The sequence below is a fragment of the Malus sylvestris genome, chromosome 13 (assembly GCF_916048215.2).
Source record: "Malus sylvestris chromosome 13, drMalSylv7.2, whole genome shotgun sequence".
Lineage (NCBI taxonomy): Eukaryota > Viridiplantae > Streptophyta > Magnoliopsida > Rosales > Rosaceae > Malus > Malus sylvestris.
Genome location: NC_062272.1, coordinates 34,739,065 through 34,766,889, shown reverse-complemented (window position 1 = coordinate 34,766,889; position 27,825 = coordinate 34,739,065). Strand labels below are relative to the sequence as shown.

The 27,825-nt window shown below is 37.6% G+C and overlaps 1 protein-coding gene and 1 pseudogene across 1 annotated transcript; one reads left to right on the top strand and one right to left on the bottom strand.

The window, feature by feature from the left end:
• Positions 1-3,537: 3,537 nt before the first annotated feature.
• Positions 3,538-3,975, bottom strand: LOC126595448 (uncharacterized). The gene has a single exon (XM_050261741.1). It carries the CDS (start codon positions 3,973-3,975, stop codon positions 3,538-3,540), a length of 438 nt encoding a protein of 145 aa, XP_050117698.1.
• A 20,291-nt stretch (positions 3,976-24,266) lies between these two features.
• Positions 24,267-25,740, top strand: LOC126595447 (electron transfer flavoprotein-ubiquinone oxidoreductase, mitochondrial-like; annotated as a pseudogene).
• Positions 25,741-27,825: the final 2,085 nt, after the last annotated feature.

The following is a 27,825-nucleotide window of genomic DNA, read 5'->3' as shown; positions in this document are numbered from 1 at the left end:
TAGGAAACATAATCCTAACCAAATATGGGAAATCTGCCTAGCCACAAATCAGCCACCTTTCTGGATCTTCAGGGCTCCAAGAATTAAAGCTTGAGATGTTCCGAACCTAATTGCAGAAGGCCTCAAACCCAAAAGACATCATCTTGGATGCCAAAAAGCCCAAATAAGCCCAAAACGTTAGTTTGACAGCACTGCGCGCTGCTCATTTATTTCATCACCAGAAAATAACCGCTTGGTGGAAATATATGAAACTTTGCTATGAACAAGTTGAAAGACACACGAATATCTTCCAATTTGAATCACTCTAAAATTTGCCCGCTTCATCATGTTTTGCTCCAGAGGAGCTTGAATTTCCTACATTAAGAATACAAATCAAAATATCAAAATTCTCACAAAATAACCACTAAATTATAACTAAGAATAGGGTAAAATATATTGTATAATATCAACTCATCAAATACCCCCAAACTTAGCTTTTTGCTTGTCCTCAAACAAAACAAAACTAGAAAACAAAAATAAAAACTAACAAACTAGAAACTTAACTAAAACAATTTTCACTTTAAGTTGCAAGCCCTAGAAAACGTTAAAAATCAAAACATTTTTTCAAAAATTCCAACTAATCCCACTACAGAGTCTAAGCCATTTAGAATCAACTAGAAAATAATTCATGAACTTTTGTTGGTGTAAAGTGAACCAACATAGTCCTTAAGATGTGGAAAATAAATAGAAAGAAAAAAAAACTACTAAGTCCTAAAATAAAAATGTAAAACAACTAACAAAGATAACGAAAATAAACTAGGATACTTTTTTTTTTAGAACAAGTACGATATCCATTGAAGATTGAAATACGTAAAAATCGAGGATAGTGTGCTTACATTGGGCCCCAATAAAAACCTTGCCGAGGCTTTCAACCCAATCGAAGGGAAAAAGAGTGTCCCACACCAAAATTAACAACTAGTACTATCCTCTAATAACAAATCAGAAATTACATCAGGAGGCTCTTCGAACCAAGAAACTGTGTGATCAACAGTTAAACTAAACCTCGTAAGGCGATGAGCCACCTTATTTGTCTCTCTTCGACCAAATGTGATTTTTCATTGCTTGAAATCTTGCAGGAGCCGCCTTGTATCATCGAACATATGCCCGTAATGACCACTATACGCTACACCTTCATTTTGAATTGCATAAATCACCAGTAATGCATACCCTTCCACCTGGACTTGTTCCGTGACCCATCTACACAAGAACATAGCTACTGCTCTTGCAGCAACTGCCTCTGCGTGTAATACTGATCTTACACCTTCCTCCCTACTCACTTGTGCCGCTAGAAACCCTCCCTCCGAGTTTCTCACTACCATCCCACAACCTCCAGTTGACCCTTTCTCATCCCATGCTGCATCAAAATTACATTTTATCCACCTAGAAGCTGGAGACTGCCATTTATATATTCTTGCTGAGGATTGTTGCGGTGCCACATCATTCCATTTTTTAAATTTAGCTAGCCACGTTTGTACTTTGATTTGGGTATCCAATGGAGAAACATCAACACCATTCCAAATAAAATCATTATGTACCTTCCAAATACTCCAAACAAGGACAAGTAGCAGCTCAAAGCTCTCTTTAGACACATTATGCGCCATATATTCCTTCCATCCTCCATATCCCTCCTCACTTCGGTGAAACGAACAGAGTCCCAATGGACTTCCAAACCACACCGTTGCCGATCTAGGGCACATTAATAAAGCATATTCTATTGTCTCTGCTTCTTTATCACAAAAACCACAAGTATCCTCTATTCTTCAAATTCACTTTGGAAGGCAATGCATTCATATACCCACGCCATACATAAATCTTCATTTTCCTCGGAACTTGAGCTTGCCACAATGCTTTCCATAGGAGCTTTGTATCGACATTAATCACCAATCCCATAGGCTCATCACCACCCATTCCCTGACATGATCTCGCCACAAAGCACGCACTCTTAGTTGTAAACAAACCCTTAGGTTCTTTTGCCCAAATCATAGAATCAGTGGGGTAGAATAAACTTAAGGGTATGCTCAAAATCAAATTAGCTTCCTCCTCAAAGAACTAGCTACGAACTAAAGTGGAATTCCAACGGACCCTATCCTCCTCCATCATCAATGATCTCTCTGTAAGCTCTGGGTGCACCCTCATCGACCTGAGGCTAAGAACTTTATAGCAATGCTTTCGTGGAAGCCAGTTACCCCCCCTAAATATGAATTCGTAGACCATCCCCCACCTTCCATCTCGCACCTCGACAAATAATTGTCCGAGATGCCACCACACTGCGTACATAAACCCTCAGACCTTCCCAAACTTGGAACTGTAAACACAAAATCAAATTTCAACTGTGATTTTAAACTCTCCATACGCTCATTCGAGCTTTTTGTTTCACACAGAAAAATCACCATAGGATTTTTAAAAAGAATAAGTTTCTTAAGCACCCGAATTACCCAAAGGTTACCAAGCCCTCGGCAATTCCAGTTAATACAACTCATTGGACTCAGCGGGGCTAATCTCTATCAGCCTCCGCCACTGTGAAACTCATTGAAATAGAAGAAGCACACTTCTTTGTGATCGGGAGTAACCCCCTCTCCTCTTTCTCACACTGTCCTATTTTTACCAACTCCGAGGGAGAAAACATCGGGTTTTTGGTTGCCTAGTTTTGTTCCTACGAGAAACGCTTCCTCCTGATCGATAACCCTATACAAAGCCGATGCTAAAGATAAACTAAGCTAAATTAAAAGGGTCAAAATCAATAGACCAAGGAGAGTCACCCTTTGCCATCACCTGATTTTCATTAACCCCACTTACCAAAGATAGAACTAAGGTCCCTTCACCACCCCCCTGCACCTCCTGCCTTCCTCCCTTATCTCCCACACTAACTTCAATCTCAGACCCAAACAACCTTAATGGCTGCCTCATACCTGTCACTATATCCTCCCTCATATCCTCTATAAGGTCAAGTTGTTGTCTACCATGTTCCATCAGCATATAGGGTATCACTGCCATCTGATTTCCCCCGTTGTCCTGCTCAAATACTACCTTATTCAAATCAGGTATTGAGAACATTCCTTGCCCCACTGTCCTCGTCTCTAATAGTTTGCCTCATTCCTCATCCAGTGGTTCATCCAGCTCCTCCGACGGCGAAGCCTTCCTTACCCAGCCACCCTTCTCATCTAAGCCAAATCGTCTCCCTATGGGACGTCTATAGTCCTTATCCAGCATATTCGTTTAGAACCATCTACCATATGGTTTGGCCTTATCGGCCATTTGTTGTCCTTCATAGCACTCACATTGTTCTTCAACATGGTTTATCATTCCACATAGAAAGCAAGTGAGTGGTAATTTCTCATACCTAGCATCAATCTGCATCTACGTGCCTTCCAGTTGTATATTCACAAACCTTCTTGACGGTCTCTTCACGTCTAGTCGCACTCGTACTCGAAGAATACTACCAAATTGTTCCTCCATATGACTTTGATCCGTTAGGATATATTCCCCTAACAAGTTGCCTTAAAACTTCCCCATAGGCCGAGTCATGTAGCAGAGGGGTAATCCCTTGAACTGCACCCAAAATTCCTGAAAGTGCAGTGGGATCTGAGTTGGGTACGCCAAATTATTTGCCTCACCAAGCACCAATAGATATTGCTTGTTATACAACCAAGGCCCTCCTCGAAGAATGGTGTTACATTCTTGCATGGAATTGAAACCAAATGCAAAACGATCATCCTCTAAATCTGTCACCACTACATTCGCTTTAGGATGCCAAAGATTTCTCATATGTCTTTTAAATCCTTCCTTGTTCACCGGTTTGTGTGAGAGAACCCTTCCCATGAGAAAGACTCTCAAGGACTTCAACGTAGCGGTCTCCAACTGATCAACGACGATCAATTTGTGTTCCTCCACCATAATCGCGAAATGACCTGCAAACTTTGCCATTATATCCTCCATGGCCATGAGACTGTTCATAATCAAACCCCAAGTTCGTGCGCCAACCAGAAAGCATCGCACGATACCTTTACGGATCCTTCCCCACACCATGAATTAAGCAGAAGCCCTTTGAAGCCCTATTAATGGCAGCCGAAAAAGCAATACGAAATCCTCCAATTTCTGTTCATCATCAACTGCTCTCCTAGGGTTCGAGAGGAAACCTAGAAAGCCTGCCTTGCCATGTGGCATACATAAACTAGGATACTTAAAATAGGAAATAAAAATAGAAAACAATAAAATAATAATAATAATAATAACATAGAAAACAGAAAATAATGTAAAACAATAAAATAATAATAATAATAACATAGAAAACAGAAAATACAAGAAAACATAAGGAAACTGACATACTTGGGATTCAAAGTGGTGACTTGATACAAAGAAACAGAGGCGCTGGAAAAATATTGGCAAAAATAATGCACAAATGTGCACTATTCTAGTCTCGAATTCCTGACTTAGAAGAACAATAGAAGGCACAGAGGCTTGCACGTGATGGAGCACTCGTTTGAAAGCCCTAGCAAGTTCAGCTATATAAAATGAATTATCAGCGTGGTCCTTCATTTCCCACAACAGTCACCCTAGTACTCTCTCTCCAGCTCACCTATTTCAGACATCCCGATTGGCCGACGCACAGAGGTAAAACGCATCGATCTCTTCTCTGCTCATTAATTTCTTATTTTCAGCACAAATGCAATAGGGAAATCCGAGTCTAATATATTTGCATGTCCGTGAGCTTGTGTTGCAGACCACGATATGCGACGATATGGCGAACAAGACAAGGAACGGTAGCAAGGTCAGACTTTAGATCCGCAACAAAAATGAACTGTGGCAACCTCGATGTCCATAGATCTCAGAAATACATAGACCTGTAAACGGGTCGGGTTTATTGGGTTTGGGTCGGGTTGAACCCGACCCGTTAATTTAACGGGTCACCCGAACCCAACCCGTTAAGCTAACGGGTCACCCGAACCCAACCCGTTAAGCCTAATAAGTCACCCATTTCACCCGTTAACACCCATTAACAATATTCTGATTTGTGGACTCAACACAAATGGGAAATCCTGTAAAGAACTCGTATACAGTTGCTTTTAGTTTTAGTTTAGCTGATCTCAATCATTTCACTCGTCAATGTCATCACTTCCAACCTGCTTCCTAGCTTTCCACCATCTCTCCCTACTATCGCTGCTCCAGAAACCATATCTCCTTACTCACCCCTTATACATTTTTGTAATACTCTTAACGATTAACGAAATCCAACTCGTACTGTGATGGAAATTTAAGAATCAAAGAAAAATAAATCAACTTTCCCACATCCATATTCAAAAGCTACGAAATTCTAATAAAAAGTAGGAAATATACAGAATCTACGAAACCAAGAACCAAAGCAGGAGAAACCGATAAACAATCGGAACCCATTCGTCAAACCTGACAAACTAAGGATACCCAGAAACTAAAACGATGAATTATTGAGAAATGTAGAAAAATCGAAACCCATTCTTCTAACTTACCGGAGAGAGGGTGGCAGAACTTAGTGAACGGCAGCCAACTTTGAGGAAGAAGATAAGGGAGAGAACGGCGCCACTCAGTCGGGTTCAAACGTGAGAGAACACAGAGAGCTAGGTTTTCTATTCCAACTATAAAATTACACAAAAGTCCTTCTTAACGGGTGTTAACGGGTGCTAACGGGTTTCGCGGGTTGACCCAAAATGACCCGTTACTTAACGGGTGACTAACGGGTTGACCCGTTAACAACCCAACCCGTTAAACACTCACCCAAATACTAGTTTTAACGGGTCGGGTCGGGTCGAGTTAACGAGTCGGGTTCAAAATGCCAGCCTTAGAAATACAGGTATAAGTCCTCAACCCAGCGCGCTATTTTTGATATGGATCTGTTATATGTATTCCTTGGATCTAAATAATTTTTTCGACATACTCATGACTTGTATTTCCTATGCTTGCATGCCCCATTTGATGAATGTCTGTGCTTGAATCTGGATCAGAATATAGGAGTTGAACAATGTCCACGTCTGTGCTGCTTGGATTCCCCACCCCCCAACTTGTATTGTAGTATTATTTTCTTTTCATATTGAAATGTAGAGCAAGTGAAGGGGGTCCAAGTAGCATATGTGTCTTCCAGCAACCCCACTGTAAGCATCCTGAACTCAATTTCCCTTGTTTCCTCCGCACTTTTCTATTAATGTGGCATGCAATGATATGTGATGCCTGCTGATGAATATGTTGAAGTGAATGAATGCATAATTCAGTCAAATGTATGTTTTTAGTGGATATTAGGGATGAATCCGTTAACTACATTGCAAAAGATGAAATTGGTACAGAGGAAGAGAAGGAATTGGTAGAGAGAAACAAGAGAGATTGTATTGATTGATTAGAGAAAATGTATACAAATGAACTTAAGGAAATGATAGCTACATAATCCCTTATATAGCCATATAACCTAATTACAATAATACCCCTCTAACTATATTTATGTTATATCAGTTATTACTTCCCCCTCAAACTAAACTTGGCGTATCCAAGTGAAGTTTGAACTATCCAGGTATTTGAGACTCATCTGGAACTACGAGACTAAGATGTCTGCAATACTTCAAGAACATTTGACTGGGCAATCCTTTTCTAAATACATTGGCAATTACTGTTATGAAGCTTATCATGGAAATCATGGAAATCATGGAAATCTGCTGCTGAGTCAAACCATAGGTTAATCCTTTGCTCTCTGTCGCCCACACCATTTATATTTGTTTCCAATATGATTTGCTGACCTTCTATGTGACCCAAGAATTCAAAGTCCAGTTCATCACGCTGACTACTATTAGCCTTTAACATGAGATAAAAAAAATTGTGATAACTCCTGCATGATTCCCCGGAATCTTCATCCTCATATGAAAGAACCCAGAACTATAGTTTAGGTACGATCCAAACCCATACCTTGATGTTGTTGGAGGATGTGACAATGTGGCTCGGAGAGAGTCAACTGAAAAGCATTTTCTGTTGCCATCTGAAAGGCCATTAGTACCAGACTATTGCTTTACATATGAACAAGGCAAATCGAAAAGACCGATTGCGAGGTTATGGTGGGATGAGACAGTGCCCACTGTGCTTACTTTCCCAAGTTGTCACAACCAGGTAGTATTACATCCGGAGCAGGACCGAATTCTCATTGTACGTGAATCTACAAGATTGCAAGGCTTTCCTGATTATTAATGAGCTTAGCAATACAACAACCAAATCTGGTCTTCGTCTGAACGTACCCAACAAGTTTTCAACTTTGAACTGAGAAGCCATAGTAACACATTCACTGTATATGCAAATTGTCCCTCCTAAATCTTGACAGAGACTAGCACCAAATCAACTAAGGAGAATGACACTCCTAGAAACCAAATCAACCAAGGAGAATGACACTCCAAGAAACTAAATCAACCAAAGGAGAATGACACTCCAAGAAACCAAATCAACCAAGGAGAATGACACTCCAGGAAACTAAATTAACCAATCTTCCTAGATACTAACACCAAAATTAACCAAGAAACCAAATATAACCTTCACATGAAAAATCTTCACTGAGACATTAACACAACCAGTTGATATGCTAAATTGAGGAGTACTCGAAACAGCACCTGATGACCATTTCTGATACCATTTTCAAAGCTCGAACTCTGTCTCCACAGTTCCACAGTGCACTGAACATGGTGTTGTATGAACCCAAATCATAGAAAGTCCAATTCACAGAAATTGCACAAATTTCTCATATCAGAGAGCTCCTAATTCTCAAATCGTGGTAAACTTCTCAGACAACATTATAGATTTGCATATAGGTACCAAGAAAAAAATCACCTGATTTACACCAAAAATCGAACGTTTGCATAAACTCCAAGCGCAAAATCTTCAAGAAAACCCAGCAATCAAATTGACCGGTAGTGTCGAAGAACAACAAAGCCCATTGGACTCTGCCGCGTATGAACCAACGGATCATGGTTTTTTATCTACACCGCTAAGACCGAGTGACTTAGACGGCAAGGCTGTCATCAACAAAGCTGCTACACAACTTCCCCAAGAACAATCAACCGAACAAGAACACTCAACCAGAACAACCACAGAAAACCCAAATTCTGAGGAAAAACCCAGATCCCAGCGAAGCAGCACCACCAACTTATGAGAATACACCTGCTTCCAGTGTAGGAGAAACCGCAGGGAAAAGAAAATTTGATGTCGAGGATATAGGATTAGCAAATCCCAATGAACAAAAAACCCAGAAACAAAACAACCCAAAAATAGTAGAACGGTCGTGGAAGCACCCAGAAATTTATCGAAACATCTAATGAAAATTTGGGAAGAAACTAAAGCTAGAAACACAAGAAAAAAAAAAGGAACCACCAGAATCCATGGCGTGAGCCTAGTGGCTCTGATACCGTGTTAACTACATTGCAAAAGATGAAATTGGTACAGAGGAAGGGAAGGAATTGGTAGAGAGAAACAAGAGAGATTGTATTGATTGATTAGAGAAAATGTATACAAATAAACTTAAGGAAATGATAGCTACACAATCCCTTATATAGCCATATAACCTAATTACAATAATACCCCTCTAACCATATTTCTGTTATATCAGTTATTAAACACTGTATGCAACCTGGAACCAAAGTATAGTTAGTGGACCATGAACATGACATAATGGTGTTACGTTTCTTCCATACTCTCTAGAGTCATCATCTCAATCAAGTGATATTGATCTACGTGAGGTTGCCATTGATTACGTAGGTGAAGATCATCATTTTATCTAGGTATGAGATATGTTTCCTCTCTCTCTCTCTCTCTCTCTCTCTCTCTCTCTCTCTATATATATATATATATATACACGTTGTAAAAGTTGTGGGATTCGAATGCCCGCATGGTTTAAACAAAAGTGAAAAGTAAGGACTAAAAGTAGTAGTATTGTTAGATTTTGTTGTTGTTGTATGGAATGGTTTTCAACATGCATTAATTTCTTTTGTAGACTTCTTCACGTAAATGGCTCTATACAAAGAGTATGTAGTGTATGATCAAACAACACACAAGATCTAAACTTGTGTGAAATACTTTACCATGACCCATCTTTCCCTTTGCATCCTCCAAGGAAGAAAAAAGTTGGTGTACTCTTGTATCTTCTTTTATTATCAGTAATATATGTTCATATTGTTTTATGTACAATAGCATGATAGCTCAGCTTATATCAAAATCCAAATCTTTTAGGAAACCAAGCTTCTCATCCTCATTTTTGTCTTCAATCTCTCCCAATCCCTATCATCCATTTTCCTCTTCACCAAAAAACAACCCATATACTGTTAGAATTCCCTCCTCATGAAATTAAATGCCCATCCTTAATGCGCAGCTATCTAAGAAGCAAAATCCTTGGACAAAGAAAGGTCTTTCCAGTTTCAAGAACTATGTAAATGTAAAGCAGCCCAATATTGATTGCTTTTTCTAACCCGTTCCATAGTTTTCTAGAAGGGAGTTGATTATGAATATTTATATGTTTTTAGCCTGTAGCTCTTCCACAGAGTGTGAGTAACAGAAAAATAGTGAGTTCATCCAAGAGTGTGTGTGTGCTCTTGAGTTAGTCAGCGTCTAAAGTTGAGAGAGATTAGCGCCTGTAATCCTATTTTAATAGTAGAAGTATTTTGAACCTTGTCCAGTGGTTTTTCCCTTCACATCGGATGGTTTTTTTTCCACAAAATTCTAGTGTCATTTTGTTCACTTATAATTTCTGTTTATTTGTGTTTTACTTCCTGTGATTTACACCAACAGTTCCGCTGCAGCAAACTAGACAATTGGCATTAGAGCTGGGTTGCTTTGGAGATCATGGATGTCAACACAAGTCAAATGGTGAGCCTAAATGGAAGAAACTACATTATTTGGAAGTCAAGAATGGAGGGCTTACTGTATTGCAAAAGGATATGTGCGGTCCAATTGAAGGTGACAAGCCTGAAAAAATGTCCGATGAGGAATGGAAGAAACAAAACTAAAGTGCTTATCCTTAGTGAATCAAGCACTGGTTTACTGAACGAAGAAATGAGAAGAAACTTCTTCCTACACAGAAGCTTTGGTTGTAGAAAAGAGGGGGAGTAATAAAAATAGAAGTGCTTATCCTTAGTCTCATGGGAGGTCAAGAAACAAATCAAAGCCAAAAAATGACATCGTATGTCATCATTGTGGTCTAAAAGGTCACTATAGAAAAGAATGCAAAGAACTCAAGAAGGAGAAGAAAAATGAAGAAAAACAAGAAGAGAAAGATACTGCTGCTATATCTTCATATGGTGATATTATTGTTCTCTTGAAGTGTGTAAAATCGTGCTTGAATGTCTTATGAAGACACCACTTGGACAATAGACTCCGGAGCCTCCTTTCATGCTACTTTGAATAAGGCATTATTTTCATCATATAAGGTTGTTGATTTTGGCTTAGTAAAGTTGGGAAATAAAGATACATTAAAAATTGCAGGGATTGGTGAAGTGATTCTAGAAACTGATCATGGCAACAAACTCATGCTCAAGGAGGTTAGATATATGCCAGACCTCCACCTAAATTTAATTTCTATCGGAAAGTTGGATGATGCTGGATACAAGAATAAGTTTTCAAATGGGGAGATGGAAGCTCAAAAAGGTATCCCTTGTAATTGCAAGAGGAAGAAAATGCTTCACTCTATACAGAACCCATGCTCAACTATGGAAAGGGGAGCTGAATGCAATGGAAAAGGATGCTTCAATCGATCTATGGCACAAGTGGCTGGGTTATATGAGCGAGAAGGGTTTGCAGATTCTTGCAGAGAGAGAAATCCTCCTTGAAATTAAAGGTACGCACGTAAATAGTTGCATTCATTGTTTAATTGGCAATAGACATCATGAAAGAAAATCAAATATTTTAATGCATGGCATTAAAATACATTCATTGTTTAATTGATGAGTATTTTAAAATGCATGGCATTAGACATGAGCAATATGTGCTGAGAACTCCACAACACAATGGTGTTGCGGAAAGGATGAATTGCACCATTGTGGAAAAAATAAGGTGTTTGTTGTCTCATGCAAAATTGCCCAAAACGTTTTGGGGAGAGGCAATGAGAACATCCTGTTATTTGATTAATTTGTCTCCTTCATCACCCTTAAATGGAGATATTCCAGAGAAGGGATGGAGTAAGAAAGGTATCTCATATGGAGACTTGAAGACATTCGATTGCAGAGTGTTTGTGCATATACCCAAGGAGGAGATATCAAAGCTTGATGACAAGGCCAAGCAATGTGTATTCTTGGGTTATGGAGATGAAAGATTTGGCTACAGATTGTGGGATCCTATAAGCAAGAAAGTGGTTCGAAGTCGAGATGTGATTTTCTTTGAAGACCAAACAATTGAAGATTTTGAGAAGAATGAAAAATGTGATCAGCCTTATTTTGATAGTCTAATTGATTTCGATCCAATTTCTCCTATTGCAACTCATGATGTTGACAGGGGAGCTGAACCAGAAATTATAGATGATGATTATGATGGCCAAGAAAATGCACCGGCGGATTCTAATACCAAAGAGAGTCAAGAAGAACAACCCACTCATGAACAAAATATGGAGTTAAGAAGGTCCAGCAGACAATGTGTACCATCCGTGAAATATTCGCCACACAAATGTGTCCTTACAGATAGTGGCGAACCCGAATGCTTCCAAGAAGTGCAGTCTGATGTTCACAAAGAAGCATGGTTGAAAGCTTTGCAAGAGGAGATGATTTCCTTGCATAAGAATCATACGTATGATTTGGTGGAAAGACCAAAAGGAAAGAAAGTTCTTCCAAACAAATGGGTTTTCAAGCTAAAGGAAACTTAAAACTCAAAACCAAAGTACAAAGCGAGATTGGTTGTGAAGGGGTATGCACAAAAGAAAGGCATTGATTTTGATGAGATATTCTCGTCGGTTGTGAAAATGACTTCAATTTGTGTTGTTTTGGGATTGGCAATAGGCATGAATTTGGAGATTGAGCACTTGGATGTCAAAACAGCCTTTCTACATGGTAATTTGCATGAAGATATTTATATGGAGCAGCCGGAAGGTTTTAAAATCAAAGGGAAGGAGCATATGGTATGCAAGCTAAAAAAGAGTCTATATGGACTTAAACAAGCTCTGATCATTGTGTGTTCATTCAAAATCTTCCATTAAGGATTTCATTATGTTGCTTCTATATGTGGACGATATGTTAATTGTTGGTCCGGATGTTGATAAGATTGACAAGTTGAAGAAGTTAAGCAAATACTTTGATATGAAGGATTTGGGACCTGCGAAACAAATTATTGGCATGCAAATCTCTCGAGACAGGAAAGAAGGCAAATTGTGGTTGTCTCAAGAAAGATATATTGTGAAAGTACTTGAAAGGTTCAACATAGACAAAGCCAAGTATGTAAGTTGTTCATTTGTTGCTCACTTCAAGCTAAGCAACAATCAAAGCCCTTCAACAAAGGAAGAAATGGAAGAAATGAAGAAAATTCCGTATGCTTTAGTCGTAGGAAGTTTAATGTACGCAATGGTTTGCACTAGGCCAAACCTTGCCTATGCAATAGTAGCAATGTATTACAAGCGTGAGGTGTGGGCGAGGCGTTCGAGGGATAGCCCGTCCTAGGCATGAGGCGTGAGGTGAAACCTCACGTGACTTAAATTTTTTAATATATACACGGAGCGTACACATATATTATATTAAAAAAAAATTATTAATCAATAATCATCCTGAGCACACACATATATTATAAATATATATACACTCATAAATATACATATATTATATTATATTTTATATATATATATATATATAATAGAAGATGAAAAACACAATGAGCACACATCTAACAATGCACGCAGACAGCGCACATCCATTATCTAAATAAATAAAAATAATAAAGAAAAAAAAGACAGAGAAACGATGATGCAAGGAAGAGGTATGAGGCAGTTAAAAGCTACCCAAAATTTGGGTTTGGGAGTAAAAAAATAAAAAATAAAATAAAATAAAATAAAAAATCCCTGAGGCACACCTAGGTGGCTCCGACGACGCCTTCTGCCCACTCCCTCAAAACACAGCTGGCAACCCTCACACCCAGCCTCAGAGGACACCTAAGCACGCCCTGAGGCAAGCCTTTTAAAACATTGGGTAGGAGTGGTGAGCAGGTTTCTTGCAAATCCTGGGAAGGAGCATTGGGTAGCAGTTAAATGGATTCTAAGGTACTTTAGAGGTACCTCAAAGTTATCTCTGTGTTTTGGAAGTAATAAGCCTGTTGCCGAAGGCTTCACGGATGCATATTTGGCAGAAGATAAAGACACGAAAATATCAACTTCAGGCTATTTATTCACTTTTGCAAGGGGAGCATCTTGTGTTCCTTTCAAGTGCAAATATAAAGATAATATAATGGCACAAGTAAGGGTGTCAAACCACAAGGACTAATTAGACCTCTACAAATTACTAACTTTATGTGAACCATAACTAAGCAATGAAAATGAAAACTGAATTTCGATTTTTGTTTTGAAAGCTAAAGTAACTTAAAACGCAAAACAAGATAAAGATGAATGATAGATTGATTCAGAAACGATGGGGACAGAACTAGAGATACCGATTTCACCATTACAAGCCAATTCCATGAAAATTAAGTCAAAATGCATTCAACTCTCCAATTTGCAACTAGGGTTCGTTTTACTCATTTATGATCATCCATTTAATGTGTGGTTGTGATCAAGTACTCCTAATTTACAACCTAGTTGTGATGTTCAACTTAGATTACCAAATAAAATTCCATTAAGAACAAGAAAACTTCAAAGAACCAAAAAAATCACATGGCAGGATGTATGCATAGCAGTTTCTTCATTCATTCACATGTCTACCAAGATTAAGCATGATGTGTACTATAACCTTGATCAAATAATCTGTAAGTAGCTCTAATGGTGATCAAACATTAAGATTAACAAACAAATTATACTATAAAATCAGTGAATGAAACAAAAACACAGATTGGTAATTTGAATACTTTAACTTAATAACATATAGTAGGTTTGCAAGGCTACATTGAAATCCCCAGCTATGAACTTAATTACACAACATGATTACATAATATATAAATATCAAGAACAACATGAGTGAAATTAAAGTTCATAGAAGAAACCCCCTTGAAGCAATTATGTTGTTGAACTTCTCCAAGAACAGTGCTGCTGCGTGGTTTCTTCGGTGGCAGCGGATGGTGAAGAGAAATAGGGTTTTATTTCTGGAAGAAAGGCCAAAGAAAGACAAGAGAGAGAGCTCTAGGCAACCCCAAGGGGGCCTTGTCTAAAAGTGGCTAAAACTCTTAGTTTTATAAGGTTAAAGAGGCTGTTACAGATTGCTAATACATCACCATATTGGGCATTTAATTCCCACGTTTTTTTTGTTGTTATTGGTCTCTTAAAAGGGTCGTATTCATCACCATATTCAATTGTACACTTTGAATCTCTCTCTACATCAAAATCCTTATTCAATTCTCCACTTTCAGCACCATTTTGCCTTATTTACCCTCAAATGACTCTAAAATACAATTAACTGCACATTAACACAAAAGAGAGTAAAACGCAACCAGTTTAACTCAAAAATATCACAAAGAGACTATGAATGGATGGTATAAATGTTTGAAATATATAAGTTATCAAATACCCCCAAACATGGTTTTTGCTAGTCCTCGAGCAAAACTAAAGCTAAAACAAACAAAACGAAGAAAAATCTAACTAGACCACTTTCGCTAGCTAAATGATTGCACTGAGCATGTGCCACAAGCCTTTAAACCTCTAGGTGTCCCTAGTAGGAGGAGTTGTGTCTCCTGAGGGTTTACAGCGATGACGCCCACAAACATGTACAGACTCGACAAATAAATTGGTTAAAGCATACTTGAAACAAACTAATAAGAATCAATGAAAGCTTAGTCATACATTTAAACCAAAAGTCTGCCACTTCAATGAATCGTATCATGTGTATAGTCTAAAAATATTACTCCATGACTCATTACTTCAAAAACACCATACTCAAATGCCAAAGATAGAATTCGCTTCAACTCTAATTCTCTCAAATTGTCACTCAAATTTTTACTTAGATCCTAAAGTTTTGTCTCTCATCAAACATATGTGAGTGAAGTTATGTGAAAGGGAATCAAAATTCTCACATATGAAATATGAAATAAAAGCACAATTTTTTAATATATCTTATGAAAGGAATCAAACATTAAGAATATGGATAGCATACATACTTACCAACACCCATGAATATATCCTCAAAGATCAGCTAGGTCTTTCACAAGGTTGTAATGTAAGGCTTAGGCTAGGGGCTACAAAAGAATGGATAAGAAATACTAGAGCCTGGGACATACCAAAGTGTCTTTGTTATGAAATAAGCAGGCTCTTCACTTGAATTGATCTTTGTTATTTGTTCTTGCTGACCAGGACACACGTGCAATAGTGAAAGATTTGGAAATTACATCATCTTTATTCTTTTCTTTTTTTCTTTTTTTCTTTTTTTTTTTTTTTTTTTTTTTTTTTTTTTTTTTTCAATTCCAACACATGTTACCTCGGTACATGCCACATTCTTAATCTAGAGCTCAATCTATCTGTCTTCATCACTTTTGTATTCCCCAAACTATAAGGTATGGCTGTAATGGGCTAAGATGGGTAGAGTTTGTCGTGGGTGATGAAAGAATCAGGTTAAATGTGTTTGACTACAAAAAAATGAATGGAACACACAAAGGGTTGGGAATAAAGCCATTTGGTGGTTAAAAACATGCATAACCTAACATCATCTCAATGAGTTCATTCATAGGTGATAATAAACACATGGTATCTACAACATAGGATTATTCTTAGCATTCAATCAAAGAGAAATAATGAGATCATTTAAAGTGAAATTGAAAGAAAAAGATAGGAGCAGAAGCTTTTTAAACCCTCTCAAAGAAGCAAATAGGCTCAAAATAACCCACTAGGGTAGTCTCCACTATTCTTCTTCCATAATTTGAGCATGATACTTTACCATCATTCAAGAGTAATAACTTTGTGAACTACAAATATTATGATATGGAACTTTTCATGACAGCACCATAGTCAGATTGTATACACAGCCATCATACACATTCACATTAGTATGCAAAAGCAAAGTTTAACCAAAACTAAAATCAAAAGAAAATTTTCAATTTCCAACACCCCCAAACCTAAACTAAGCATTGTCCTTGATGCTGAAAAATGAATGGAATGCATGCAATGCGAATAGGTAGAGTGCACATGGAATGAAAATAAAACAAAAACAAAAAGACACAAATAAAAGGAAAGAACACAAACCCAGCTAGGTTGCCTCCTAGCAAGCATTTTATTTAACGTCTAGGCAAGACGCGGTAGGTATGATGGATGAACACCTAGGGTGGCAGGAAATCAAGGTACCTCTGAACCTTGGTCGAAAGAAGTGGTTTCTTTCGAGGGACTTTGAATATGGTGTGTTGAATTTCCACAAGGACTTGATTGTGATGGTGTTTTTGTCTCTCCTTGCAAATAAACATATCCTCGAAAATTGTTGAAGGTGTGGCTGGAGCAATGATTTCAATGGATGAATGAAATTTGTTCAAGGCAACAACCTCATCGTCTAGCTCCGAATCTTCTTTCTTATGATGAATAGGCAATAATGATTCATCATCCAACTTCAATTTGTTTTTCTCTTGATATGGCAGCAAATCATCTCCAAAAGACTCCAAAGATGGCACCTGTAAAGATGTAAAACAACATGGAGAATCCAACATAACTTTTGAGAAAAATTCAAGAGAATTAGAAGATTGGGAAAGAGCTTCAAATTCAAGAACTTCCCTATGTATATCGGCACAGCTAGATTCCAATGATTGTTCACCATTCACATCTTGACCATCACCACATGGTTGTTCATTTAAAGCTTGGACAATCTGCCCCAATTGAATTTCCAACTTGGTAAGTGCAATAAAGTGTTCTTGAATCATGCTACTCATTGATTGTTGAAATTGTGAAGTGCTTTGAGCAAGTAGATCCAAAGTGTCCTCCAACGAAGTGTCAAAGAGGGTCTGCTGTGGGGGAGGTGCAAATGTTTGATTTTGAGCTTGTATGTTGTTCCAAGAGTCATCATGAGAGTTTCTCCAAGCGGGGTTGTATGTATTTGGCAATGGTTGCAGTGGCCCTTTGTTAGAGAAACACATGCGGTGTGAGTGTTCTCAGACAAACATAGGAAACTCATCTCTCCTTGGGCAGAATTGAAGAGGATGGCCAATTTTAGCACATAACGGATATTCACCATACATCTTGGTTACAAATTGAAAATCAAAAGGAACTAAATTGTAAATGAAAAATCTAAACTAATAAAACAAAAACAGATAGTGTTTATAAAGCAAGCAATTAGAGGGGACTGAAATCAGTCCCCTACAATGGCGCCAAAATTTTGTTGTGTTCCTTTCAAGTGCAAATATAAGGATAGTACAATGGCACAAGTAAGGGTGTCGAACCACAGGGACTAATTAGACCTCTACAAATTACTAGCTTTATGTGAACCCTAACTAAGCAATGAAAATGAAAACTGAATTTAGATTTTTGTTTTGAATGCTAAAGTAACTTAAAATGCAAAACAAGATAAAGATGAATGATAGATTGATTCAGAAACAATAGGACAAAAGTAGGGATACCAATTTCACCATTACAAGCCAATTCCATGAAAATTAAGTCAAAACGCATTCAACTCTCCAATCTGCAACTAGGGTTTGTTTTACTCATTTATGATTATCCATTTGATGTGTGGTTGTGATCAAGTACTCCTAATCTGCAACCTAGTTGTGATGTTCAACTTAGATTACCAAATAAGAATCCGTTAAGAACAAGAAAACTTCAAAGAACCAAAGAAATCACATGGCAGGATGTATGCATAGCAGTTTCTTCATCCATTCACATGTCTACCAAGATTAAGCATGATGTGTACTATAAACTTGATCAAATCATTAGTAAGCAGCCCTAATGGTGATCAAACATTAAGATTAACAAACAAATTATACTATAAAATCAATGAATGAAACAAGAACACAGATTGGGAGTTTGAATACTTTAACTTAATAACATACAGTAGGTTTGCAAGGCTACATCGAAATCCCCAGCTATGAACTTAATTACGCAACATGATTACAAAATATATAAATATCAAGAACAACATGAGTGAAATTAAAGTTCATAGAAGAAACCCCCTTGAAGCAATTCTGATGTTGAACTTCTCCAAGAACAGCGCGGCTGCATGGTTTCTTAGGTGGCAGTGGATGGTGAAGAGAAATAGGGTTTTGTTTCTAGAGGAAAGGCCGAAGAAAGAGAAGAGAGAGAGCTCTAGGTGACCCCAATGGGGGCTTGTCTAAAAGTGGCTGAAACTCTCAGTTTTATAAGGTTAAAGAGGCTATTACAAATTGCTAATGCATCCCAGTAATTGGGCATTTAATTCCCACGTTTTTTGTTGTTATTGTTCTCTTAAAAGGGTCATATTCATCACCATATTCAATTGTACACTTTGAATCTCTCTCTACATCAAAATCCTTATTCAATTCTCCACTTTCAGCACCATTTTGCCTTATTTACCTCAAATGGTTCTAAAATACAATTAACTACACATTAACCCAAAAGAGAATAAAACGCAACCAGTTTAACTCAAAAATATCACAAAGAAACTAGGAATGGATGGTATAAATATTTGAAATATATGAGTTATCAGAGCGGTGTCTTAGCAATCTAAATTGCAAAAATGTGTGGCCTTGTCTACTACAGAGGCAGAGTACATTGCCATTACATAATGATGTTAGGAGATGTTGTGGTTGAAGAGATATTTCAGACCAACATCAACTAAAAGCTTGCAGATCCAGGTTAGTTCAGCAGCAGAATTAGCTAGAGAACGATACTCAGCTTCAATGGAAGAGCGGGCCACAGTAGGCTGTTTTTTAACATTCCAGCTAAGTAAAGAGTTACCTAGAAAGATACAAAAACCACCAGTTGATCTTCTATCCAGGTGACAGCCGGCCGAATCAGCATCAGAAAATGTAGTGATGTTAAGAGGTGTGGCAGTTTTAGAAAACCAAAGACCAAGCTCAAGAGTACCCTTTAAGTACCTAAGAATTCTCTTGACAGTTTGCATATGTGATTCCCTCGGTTGATGGATGAACTGACACACTAAGTTGACTGCAAAGGAAAGGTCAGGCCGAGACCAAGTGAGGTACTGCAACCCACCAACAAGGGATCGATATTCAGTGGGATCAGATAATAAGGGAGACTCATGATCCAGAAAGGAAGTGCTGAGGGGAGTAGCACAAGGTTTAGCACCATCCATTTTAGATTTCTGAAGCATATCCAAAATGTATTTGATCTGAGAAATAAAAATACCAGAGGAGGATCGTTTTACTTTAATGCCAAGAAAATAGTGAAGAGGTCCCAAATCTTTGATAAGAAATAAGGCACTGAGCTGAGAGATTGTAGCTTGACAAGCTTGAGCATCAGGACCGGTAACAAGGATATCATCAACATATACAAGAATGAATACCAAGGTAGGATCCTTTTTAACAAAAAGAGAATGATCATTCTGCGAACCATGGTAACCAAGAGAAGAAAGAGCAGAGTATAGCTTCTCATACCAGGCCCGAGGGGCTTGTTTTAGCCCATACAATGATTTGTGCAGTTAACAAACATGAGTTGGCTTTGTAGGATCTTCAAAGCCTGAGGGCTGAACCATAAACACAGATTTAGCGAGGTTCCCATGCAGAAAAGCATTGTTGACATCTAATTGATTGAGAAACCAATCGAATTGAGCAGCCATAGTAAGAAGTAACCGAATAGTAACTGGCTTTGCAACTGGACTGAAGGTCTCTGTATAATCCAGACCGTGTTGTTGATGAAACCCTTTTGCAACAAGCCAGGCTTTGTACCATGCAATAGTACCATCTGGGTTTATCTTGATACGGAAAACCCATTTGCAACTGACCAAATTTTGAGAGGGCTGTGATGGAATAAGGGACCAAGTCCTAGTGTTGATCAAAGCATTGTACTCTTCCTACATTGCATGTCGCCAATGAGCATGTTTGGGGGCTTGTAAGTAGGTATGTGGGATATAGTCTAGGGATAGAGAAGAGGGAAGAGGATGTTTGGTAGCTGTGTAGGTTTTAGGCTTGTGAATACCAGATTTAGACATGGTTTGCATAGGGTGAATATTGACCGGAGGTGAAGAAGAGTAGGGAACTTGAGGTGGCAGAGAAGGGGAGAAGGGTGTGGGAGTAGGGGGTGCAGGATGAGGATTAGAAGAAGAGGAAGAAAGGGATGGAGACAGAGATTGGGGAATGGGATTGGTAAAAGTTAAAGATGTGGGAATGGGATTGGGACAGGTACTTAGAGGGGGAGACATAGATGGAGGGTTGGGAATGTGATGAAATGGAAATCGGAGTTCATCAAAAATCACATGGCGGGAGATATAAATCCTTCGAGTAACAACATCGAGACAGTTGTAACCTTTATGTTGCAAACTGTATCCCAAAAATACACATGGCTGACTTTTTGGATCAAGTTTCAATTAAACATAAGGTTTCAACTAGGGAAAGCACTTGCAACCAAATATTTTGAGTGTATGATAATCTGGAGATTTGTGAAAGAGAGATTCCCAGGGAGAACACTTTGAAGCAGTGGGAAGCCTATTAATCAAGTATATAGCTGTAGCAAAAGCATCAACCCAAAATTCATGGGGAACTTTAGAAGCTGCAAGAAGGGTTCTTGCGGTCTCGACTATGTGCCTGTGCTTCCTTTCAGCACAACCATTCTGTTCGGGGGTGTGGGGACAGATAAGTTGATGTATGATACCATGTGTTCTCAAAAAACTGGAGAATTGAGTACTGGTAAATTCCCCACCAGAATCAGATCGAACAGTAACAATCTTAGTGCACAGAAGATTCTCAACCATAGATTTGAATTGAGTAAACACAATGAAAGCTTCAAATTTGTATTTAAGTGGAAAGAACCCAACAATATTTGCAGAAATCAACAAAAATGATATAGTAGCCGAAACCTTGAACAGAACTAACTGGTGATGGTCCCCATACATTAGTATGTAAAAGCTCCAAAGGCTTGCTTGATGAACAAGAAACAGAAGAAAATGGTAACTTGGAACATTTTCCCATTGCACAACTGGAACACAAAGATTGATGGGAACTGCCAGTGAAAGAAATACAAGAAGTTGAAGCAATCTTATTCATTATTCTAGATGAAGGATGGCCTAATCTTTGATGCCATATATCCTGAGATGCCTTGGATGTTGTTGCAAAAACGTGTTGAGTACCAGCAGAGGGAATTGTAGAATGTAAGGGGATAGAGTTCGTCACGTACAGGTCCGTTAAAAAGCACATTCTCCAAAGAAAGGTCCTTCACAAGAAAGTGGAAAGGATACAAATGAACTGAGCATTGATTATCAAGAATGAATTTGTTTGCAGAAAGCAAATCTTGCTTTAATGAAGGAACATGTAAACATTCTTAAGATCAAAGTAGTGAGTATTAGTAGAGACACGAAAAGAGCCAAGATGAAGAATAGGCAAACCTTTGCCATCGCCAATGTAGACCTGTTCAGGACCAGAGTAGGATTCAGGATTTTGCAGTTTTGCATAGGAGTTTGTCATGTGAGAAGAAGCGCCAAAATCAAGCAACGAGGTGTGTTAAGGTGTAGTGGTAGTAGCACAGAAAGCAGATTGGGATGGAGCACCAAATTAGGGTTGAGGTGCTGAGAACATTCCATAGCTTCATGGTCAAATTGCTTGCAGATTTGACAAGTCAGTCTTTTGCCAAAAGTGAAAGAATTGGAGTTGTTGAATCTTAAGCCACAATTCTGAGAATACCTCTGATTATTGGACCTGGTGTAGTGATTACGTTGATTGTTACCCTTGAAATTTCCTCGATTCGGCGAATTTCGGAGATGCGAGCCACGGCCTTGATTGGATGAAAAATTGGTGAAACTCTGAGCAATGTAGGCCTGAGAAGTAGGAGGATCAGTAGGTGTAGGCAAAATACCAGTAAAAGTATTGAAGGCTTGGATCAGTGCAAAGGAAAATTTCTTTCGATTTTCGATCTGAATTTCTTTGCTCAACAGAAGACCGTGTAGTTCGTCAAGAGTTGTAGAACCGACTCGGAACTGAACAGCATCAACAAATGAGTCAAATTCAGGAGGTAAACCATGAAGTGTGACAGAGATCAACTCAGAATCATCAACCGGAGCACCAGCGCTAGCCAAAGCATCAGCAATATCTTTAATCCGTTGTAAAAACAAAGCAGTGGAGGACTCGCCTTTGGTAATGGTGCGAAGCCAAGATCAGAGCTCATGAATGTGAGAGTGCAACGCCGTTGCAAGTCTTGATTCAAGTTTAGACCAGAGGTCGGGAGAAGAATTGACACCAACAGTGTGAGGAATCAATGAATCCATAAGAGTTGAATTGATCTAGATTAGGATATTCTGATCATTTTCATACCAAGAAACAAAATCAGGATTCAAGGTAGAAGTGCGATTTCCAGAGGAATCACAGAGATACTTCAGTGGAGCCACCTGAGATCCATCGACAATACTGGTGAGATTATAGCGCCGGAAGATCGGAGCAAATAGCGCACTCCAAGTGAGATAGTTGGTGGTAGTGAGCTTAAGCGGCACCATTGAACCAATATTCTGGATTGTAATGGAAGAAGGTGACGAAGATACTGCTGGAGAAGGAGGAGAAAGAGACATTTTTAGAGGAAGGAGATGCAGACGCGCCATTGATGACGATTAGGGTTATGATTTGGGGAAGAAAAGTAAAGGGAAAAAGGGCGGTGCGAAAGCAGTTAGGGAAAGGATCGAGAAAGAGTCGTGAGACAGATGGCGAGAGATACCATGATAGAAAACTTATGATTATATTTCTTGATCAATAAGATTACAACAGAAGGTTATATATACAACCAATTTAACCTATGAAAAATGACAGCTCACCTAACTAATTTACAGCTCATGAAATCTAACCATATCAGAGAAATATCTTCTAAGTTTTATCTTTTACAATATTAGCCTTAATAATAGGTGCTCACATTATTTCTGGTAGTGTTTTTGAACCCCAGGCCCTCGATGAAGGGAAGAAGAGGTACGGATCCTCCTCCATTAACCTTCCCTCCGGTTTCTGTTTCCCCAAGGCTAAGAATTTACTTGAACCCTATACCCTTTTTCCTTTTTTTTTTTTTTTTTTTTTGCTAAGCTATTGAAATCTTACTGTGCATTGATGTTGATTGCTTCGGGTTACTATGTTTTTCATATCTGCAATTAACTCAAATTACGATTGGAAAGTGATCAGATTGTTGGTTGCATTGTACATCGCCATTGTTGCTGATTTTGCTATTGTTTAGCCCCATCTAGTTTTGGACAGTCTATGTGGTCGTATCAAGTAGATTCCTAATATGAAATAAAAATGGAGGCTTTTACTTTTACTTGTTTGTGGTTAGCTGAATACTTTGGCCTCCAAAAGAAGTTCCAATAGAAAAAAGTTTTCGTGGAAGCTTGTAAAAATTGATTCTGATACAGTTTGCATGTTTACAGTCATATTTTGAACAAATGGATATGGCATATTTTTCCTGCATGCACTCCATTATTTTTCCCTGAAATAAATACTTGAGAGAGAAGGGGCATTCTCAGCATCAGACCTATGTTTTGGGAATTAAAGAGGTAGCGTACTGATTAAAGCAAATAAATTATTCCTACTTTAAATATCAGTTGTATTCTTACTTCTGTTTCAGCTAGACGTTTCAGCCATTGCTTATGTTTTCATTTCAGGATTAGTGCACAATGACAGTCATTGCCAAGCTGCTATCAATAGTTTTAATTTGTGCACACATGAGAATTGATATTACAGTGATTTTAATTGACAGGACTTAGTCTGCACTCCCTCCTTTTCTGCTTGAATGGCTGATGTAGTAATTTATCTTGTTTGATATTTTTATAGTATTGGAGAAGTATACACGGAGTTTAATCTTCCATTTTTTTTTTTTTGGGTTTGGAGGAGGGGGAGAGGAGGGAGGAGGAGGGGGAGGAGGGGGAGGAGGAGGAGGGGGGCGGGGGGAGTTAATAGTTTGAGAGAAATTTCTGATGTGTTTTAATTATATGTACTAGAATTGTATTGACGACTGTTTAGTATTCTCCCAATAGAAATTCAAACATCATCCTGCAATCAAAACATTGCTAGAAAGTGGGACTGTTCTTCAATATTGTGCTCGCACCTTGAATGAGGGTGGTTTTCAGGTAAATTAGTAATTTCATTTCAAGTTATATTTACATGATATGTGTACATCAAGAAAGAAGCTCAATGGAATGCTATCACTCTGAAATTTCTCCACATGGCTGCATCATTATCCCTTTTGAGTTGGATATCCATGTACAACAATTGTAAATATCCAAAAAAATATCCCCTACACCACTGTAAGATGTAGTTAAAGCACATTACAAGCACAAGGAGACAATTCTTTCTCCCTTGGTTTCTCAACTTTTGAATATATAGGGTGATACCCTATTGCTAGACATTCTGGCAACATAGAGACAGTGTAAATGGATCACACATTGAGGCAAAAGTTTACCTATCAATGGTTTAGATTTACAGTTTGGTGTATGTGGTCAGGCTATCATTCTGAACCATTGATAAGATGGATGTTTGCTTAACTTGTGGTGCCAGATTGATAGTCTTGCGACATATCTGATATATGATAAGGTAACATTACTCTCTCCGCTTCCTATATAATGTGTGTGTGCGATCGTAACTATGTATATACCATTTTTCAGTTCTACATGTTAATATGTTATACAAATACAAATATGATGCTACTTAAATTTCAGTCTATCCCATATCCAGTTTTCCCTGGAGGAGCGGATATTGGATGTTCAGCTGGATTTTTAAATGTACCCAAAATAAAAGGAACTCTTGCTGCAATGAAATCAGGTATCTTTCACCAAATAGTTGTTTCTATTCATTATGTCTAATTATGTGAAAATAATTCTGCATGCTCAAAATTTCAATTGTTACAACAAATGCTGATAGATTATATTTGTTAAGTCACATAATGCACGGTTTATCATTTCTGTTGGAACGTCAAGTGGTCCAAAAGGTCCAGCTCGTAGTCCAGCTTGTAGTACATATTTGTCATGGCTGAAGGGACATAGTGGTATCATGGATTGGAAAACTCAGAATCTTTTGATGTGTTACAGAAGTGCTTTTACTTCTATGGATTGCTTTTAAGTTCATGAAAATGTCTAACTTATTGGTTATATTACCTACAGGCATGCTAGCTGCAGAAGCTACATTCCGTCTACTTAATGGAGGCTCAAGCATGGAAAAATATTGGGATGCTTTAAGAAATTCATGGATATGGGAAGAACTGTACAGAGCTCACAACTTCCGACCAGTTAGTAGAAAAATCCATTGCTTTCTGTTTTGGACTTTGAGCATGGACTTATTCCTGGCCTGGCCTTTTAAGTGCTCTAGAACAGTGGGATCCTGTTGCTGTTTATTACTTTGATTAGTATTGTCTCATAATATAGTTTTCGTTCAAACCTGAATCGCCAATGTTTTCTGCCCATCAGCTATATAATGAAAGGAATAGCTTCCTAGACGCTGAAGCATGGAAAACCAGACTAGACCTGGCATCCGTGTCGTGTTTTCCGTGTTCGTGTCATGTTTTCCGTGTTCGTGTCGTTTTTGTGTCATACCCGATATCTTAACGGGTCGTGTCGTGTAATACTCGTTAAAATAAACGGGTAAAATGATCCAATCTGAAATCGACCCGATAATATTAACAGGTAATATAACCCGATCCATTATCCGTTAAGGAAAATATATTTTAAACCAATAAATAATCAAATGAAAAACATAATACTAAATAAGTATATACATATCATATTGTCACATCCAAAACATAAAAACACATTTATCTTTTAAGTTTATTTCACTTACCTAAAGTCTTTAATAGTTTTTTAATTAATGTAGAAGTGTAAAAAAAAATATAGAAAAAATATATAAAAGCTCGTAATGACAAGTTTTACAACTTTCATGAAGAACTTAACTTCGAAATTCGCCACTATAATCATATAAATCATAAATCAAAATTTAACCGTTGATTATTGTTTACATTTACGCTTCATTGTTCTCATCAAATTTTGTTTTTTCAAAATTTTTTTTTATTTTAAACTTGATCTATTAGAGGATGCAGGAAGATGAACGGTTTGGATCATTGATATTATATTCAGAGTTTTACGGTTAGTGAAAATATTGTTTAATGTTTATAAAGTTTCTACAAACTATATGACATCGACTCATATTTCAGTTAACTGTAAATATCAAAACGTGATATCAAAAATCTGAACCATTCATCTTCTTACATCCACCAGATGATCATGTTTTCAAAAAAGAAAATTTTAAAAATGAAATTCAGTAAGAAGAATAAAGCGTAAATGGCAATCGACGGTTAAATATAAATTTAAGGTTTATGAATTATAGTGTTGGATTTCAAAGTTTACCCCTTCATAAAAGTTGTAAAGTTTGTCACTATGAGTGATTGTATATTTTTTTTTTTTTTTTTTTTTTACACTTCTACAATAATTATTATTAATTTTATTAATTTTGCCCTCAAATAAAAAACATTATTCGTGAAGGTTTGGAGGATTTTAAAAATCTAAACGATAATGTAAGTGTAATCATTATCTACTCGTGGAGGAATAATGATGAATCATGAGTGTATATATTCTTTCACATTTTTCATACTTGTATGTATGTCTTCTTAGTTCTTGCTTATACAAATACTATATTAGTTTATTTTAATTTTGGACAACAACATGTTAAGTAAAATTTATCCTAGTAATGATAATAAGGAACTCTCATAATAAAAATAAATAATGACTAAAACTTTTTTTTTAAAACTTATATAGAATAATAATACAAAACTATATTTAATATAGAATATATTGTATATATTAATATGACTATTGTTTTTTATAATAAATGTTTTAGTAATTAAACTTTAAAATTATCAAAATAAATTTTTTCTTAACGGGTTACCCACGTGTTACCTGCGTGTATACCCGTTAAGAACCCTTTATTAACGGGTCACTTGATAAGTTATCGTGTTGACCTGAAACCCGTTATTTTCATATCATTTTCGTGTCGTTTCAAAAACGGCCGGATCTAAACCGGACCATGAAGCAACAAATGTGAGACAGTATTCTGAAAACTATTCGAACTATAGACTTGCATAGTTACCACACTACTGTTTGGCACTAAGTGATTCAAATATATGCTGGTTGGCACTATGTTCCAACCTCCCTCCCTACACAGGTTTTTAAATACCAATATTTTCTTTAGCTGTCAAAAACTAGAGTATGCCTCTATGCTTTTGTACTCTCTAAATTTTTCATTAGCCGTCAAAGAAGTAGCAACAGAGACTGATATTCCGGCTTGCTCTTCTCCTCTTTTGTAGCAAGTGAAGTATTTAATTTTATTTGCTTAAAATAGGAGCAACACAAATCATGACCATGATCAACCAGCTTACCTTCGGTTGAGAGACCTCAAGATTCCTGAACTCGTAAATTTGCCAGAGTATGCTGGTCCCAAGTCAAGATACTGTCCTGCGCATGTATACGAGTAACGCCCATTCTATCATTGCTTGTATTTGATTGATCATCTGGAGTTGCCGATCAATGCTCAAAATTGCCTACATTGCAAGGTAAT